Source organism: Microtus ochrogaster, chromosome 17 (assembly GCF_000317375.1).
Source record: "Microtus ochrogaster isolate Prairie Vole_2 chromosome 17, MicOch1.0, whole genome shotgun sequence".
NCBI lineage: Eukaryota > Metazoa > Chordata > Mammalia > Rodentia > Cricetidae > Microtus > Microtus ochrogaster.
The window spans coordinates 8,124,233-8,128,639 of NC_022019.1; the positions used below are offsets into that span (position 1 = coordinate 8,124,233).

Genomic DNA, 4,407 nt, shown 5'->3' on the forward strand with positions numbered 1-4,407 from the left:
TGCAGCCATGTGGATGTTCACAACCACGGCACAGACACACGTGCACCACATGGAAGCTCACAACCACAGCACAGACACACGTGCACCACGTGGAGGCTCACAACCATTGCACAGACACACACACATCCACATGGAGGCTCACAACCATGGCATAGACACATGTGCAGCCAAAACACCCATATACATGAAACAGGAATAAATCTTCTTTTAAAAAATTAGATTTAGCCTTTGTAGAGTTAAGCTTTCCAAGGGTTGTGGAAGAACCATTCCTAATTCTCTCTTCCAAACTCAGCATGCACCAAGCTTGCATATAGTGCATACATACACATACATGCAGGCAAAACACTCATATCCTTTAAATGAAAATATAAATAAATCTGCAAGAGAGAGAGAGAGAGAGAGAGAGAGAGAGAGAGAGAGAGAGAGAGAGAAATGCCCTTTAAATTTTCAGAAGTTTTATAAAAGGCAATAGAGAAAGTTCTAGAACATCTCTGTAAAATTGGAATGATTTCAGGATGGTGGAAGATGAGCATTTGTTGAAGGAATGTAAAGTAACCCAGAGATAAAACATGGTCTGTGTATCAGATCCCTTCAGGCTGCTGCTTACATTGGCTGGGGAGATGGGGCTGGCTCCTGAGAAGGGATTGGCCTCCATTTTCACTATAGGCTGATTAAATACACAGTCACAATCAATTTTCTCACTTTCTTCTGTGATGGTTTGGGGCTTAAATGTCGCCTAAAGACTGTGTGGAATGCTTGCTGACCGGCTCATGGTGTTACTTAGAAAGGAGCATGGGACCTTTAAGAGGTGGGGGGGTTGGGAGGTAGATGGGCCAAGGGGATTGCCACCAAGCCTGAGAACCTGAATTCAACTCCCAGAACATTCATAGTAGGAGAGAACCAGTTCCTACAATACCTACATTCTCTCTCTCTCTCTCTCTCTCTCTCTCTCTCTCTCTCTCTCTCTCTCTCTCTCACACACACACACACACACATACACAAATGTAATAAATTTATTTAAAAGAGGCGGGGTCCATTTAGAAACAAGTTGGACCACTGGGGTGCCCTTGGATGGGCTATTGGGAGGCTGGGCTCTTCCCGTCTGTATCCTGGTCATCATGAGGTGAGCAGCTCTCTCCATCATGTGTTTCCCACCATGAGGTTCTGCTTGCCACAAGCCCAAAGCAATGGAGAAATCAATCAGCCTGGCGGAGTCGGGACATGGCAGATGTGAGGTTCATGCACGGTGTGGCTAAGGCAGGTCTGGCCCCAGCCGTCCTGACAGCAGTGCGCATGAGTGATGAGCACAGTCCCGACGCCGCTCTCACTACTTTATTGACACACGAATCTTAGACACACACATCTTATTGACACACACATCTTAGAAGTTTTGTCGTAACGATGGAAGCAAACTAACTTGTATCACTTAACATCTTTCAAATACATTTATTTTTAATATTTATTTTATTATTCAAATATATTTATTTTGCGATCATTTAACATCTTTCAAATATATTCATTTTGGTGTCTCTTGCTCCCCTCAACTCCAAATGAATACATTGTAGTTGTGTCTAGATTCTATTCTAGTGACCCCCTGCTAAGGCTTTGTGGCTCTGGAAGACTGAACACGGGCCCAAGGCTAGCTCAGTGGTAGAACTCACGTCCAGCACCACAAAGGGGAAAAGTATGGGCCAGAATCAGCACAGCCAAGACGTCTAAACACCTTGGCCTCTGGGGTCCCAGGCCTGGCTTCTGGCTTATCTTGTCTCTAACTTGTGTCTACTCTTGCAGCCCCAAGACTTAGCCTGTAGGGAAGAAGTGGGAACTGAATGCCCTAGGGCAGGTGGCTACACTTCAGAAAGGTGCCCAGGCTAGACCAGGCTTGTGCTTTCCTTCGGAGCTCACCTGGGTTCCATGGCTAATCAGCCAATCCAGCCTGCAGCAGCTCGCACAGACTGTGTGCCCCTTCTCCTCACTCACCTCTCCACCAAAACCCTGCAGTGGAGAAACCGATCAGCCTGGCTGGGCTGGGACGGCCTGTGCACAGGGTTTCAGGCAGGCCTTGCTCCAGCCCTCCTTATGGAAGTGCGGCAAGGGATGAAAACAACCCCACGTGTGTTTCCTCACCTCGTAAATACCTGATAAGGTATAACCTGACCTTGAGACTTAAGTGTGTGATAAGGAGGGAGTGACTTGAGTTTTGACATCTGGGGTTCATGAAGAATGAATTGAAGCCATTCATGATGGTTCACGCCTGTAGTGTGCCAGCACTTGGGAGGCTGAGGCAAGAGGATTACCATGAGTTTAATGAGCTACTGTGGGCTGTGGGCCACAGAATGAAACTCTGTCTCTAAAAGGAAGGTGGGGGAAGGAGAGCAGCCTGAAGATGTCCTTATTTAGCATTCATAGAACCTTTGGCTCGATCCCCTGCTCCACAGGAAGCAGGAGTGGTGGCACATGCCTGTAGTCCCAGAACTTGAATGTGGACATGGGACCATATATTCCAAGTCATCTATGTAGCCTGGGCTGCATGAGCTCTTGTATCAGAAAGAAAGAAAAGGGGTGGAAGGCAAAAGAAAAAGGGAAAAGGGGGGAGAAAAATGCACTGAAGCCCAGGACACACCCTTAGCAGTCCATGGTTGAAAGGGTTCTTTCTGCATGTCAGAGTGTGAGCACCACTCACACTCGAGATGGAGGACCCCATGAGTTGCACTGACTGAGGACCCCCGAGATGGAGGACCCCTGAGATGCACTGACTGAGGATCCCCGAGATGGAGGGACCCCTGAGATGGAGGACCCCTGAGATGGAGGACCCCTGAGTTGCACTGCCCAAGGACCCCTGACTGGCACTGACGCATGGCAGGCCTGAGGGGCCCAGTGCTCTTCAGGAGTTTCTAGAAAGCTAGGATAGACTCATGAGGACTGCTTGCCCAGGCTAGAAGGTTGCTCATCTCCTGCCTCTTCTCTGTAGATTCCCTTTTCCTGGGGCAGAACCTTCTGCACAGGTCTCAGTTTGGAGCGGCAGAATGTTGATGCTGGCATGTGGGTTCCTGTTTTCAGGTATTGTCAGCTACTGCGACAGATACAGTGATGGAATGAAGCGGGTCCTCAAGACTTTTGGGCCTGTTCCGGAGTTCTCAGGGGCCACAGCGGAGAAAGTTAACCAGGTATGTGGACTTTCCAGGGGAAGCTGGGAATGCAAGCTGGTGCATACTGCCCACCTCCCTCCCGTGCCGTCTGTGGGCCGGGCTTTGTCAGTAGCTGCAGTCTTGACCCTTGCTTCTTCCTGACTGTCTATAGTTGCATACCCAGGATTTCCTAAGGTAGGCAGCTCATTTTGACTTGTCTTGGGGATCTCTGGAGGTCTGGAGCTTGTGTTAACTAACTGTGGGATTTGTGCTTCTGTGTCTGGAAGTGGTGTCCATACAGCTGGCATAAATATGAGAGACAATTACACTTCTGGCAGACTATTTCCTCTGCATGTGTTCTCTGTTTTTCTTCCTCCTTCCTTCTCCCAGGACATGTGCATGAAGGTTCCTGATGATCCCGAACACTTAGCTTCCAGAAGGCAGTGGAGGGATGACTGTCTCAAGAGTCTTGCCAAACTGAAACAGAAGGCGCAGCCCCAGTAGGTTTCTTGTAATGTCTCCATCACTCCTCCCCGGGAAGCTCTGTCCAGTGAGATGAGATGCTCTTGATCCAATCCCTGTGGGACATTGAAAAGCCCATGATGTTGGCCTGAAGACCAGGTCTGCTCCCCTGTGTCTGACTGTAAGCAGCTGTAGACACCAGGTGTCTTCTGGTCACTCCCACCTGACCCTGTGCTGCCTGGCTCTGGGGTGTGGATTTCCTGCCACCTGGGCAAGCAGGCCGAAGATCTTCACCTCTTTTCAGTGTGATTACACGTGCGTTTGCAGGCGATGATTACAGTTTTCTGTCATCTTAATCTACTTCAAAAGAATTTTTGTAATCGTTTTCTAATCCTTCTCTGAGTGTCCTGTGACCCTGCATTATAAAGCAATCACCTTCAGCTTGAATAAATAATATTCTGAATAAAAGTCTTGACTCCATGACGACAGTCAATTTCTACACACACACACACACACACACACACACACGCACGCACACCAAACAAAGAAACACATACATAAATGTGTAAATGGTCCTCCATTTTGGGCCAGTACTTTCCCAAGCTAGTGCCCTGTGGTCCTCTGGTCAGATGTGCTTAAGGAGCATTGTGGGCTGCCCAGCGATGTCTGCGGTAATGAGACGGTGGTAGAGTTCAGCCAAAAGACACCAGCTCTAACAGTTGTTTCTAGAACCTCCTTCAACATGAAGTCTGTTGCTGGCACAAGCTTCCAGAACACTCTAAGAACACCAGTGCATGCATCTCTCCATGTGACTGAT

The 4,407-nt window shown here is 48.4% G+C and overlaps 1 protein-coding gene across 1 annotated transcript in view; it reads left to right on the forward strand.

Moving 5' to 3' along the window:
• Positions 1-4,059, forward strand: part of Cryl1 (crystallin lambda 1) — a 110,441-nt gene extending 106,382 nt beyond the window's left edge. Inside the window, exons 7-8 of the mRNA XM_005355432.1 lie at positions 3,061-3,167; positions 3,519-4,059. Of these exons, the coding sequence (XP_005355489.1) occupies positions 3,061-3,167; positions 3,519-3,632 (221 nt within the window). The 3' untranslated portion in view covers positions 3,633-4,059. The remainder of the gene's footprint in view (positions 1-3,060; positions 3,168-3,518) is intronic.
• Positions 4,060-4,407: the final 348 nt, after the last annotated feature.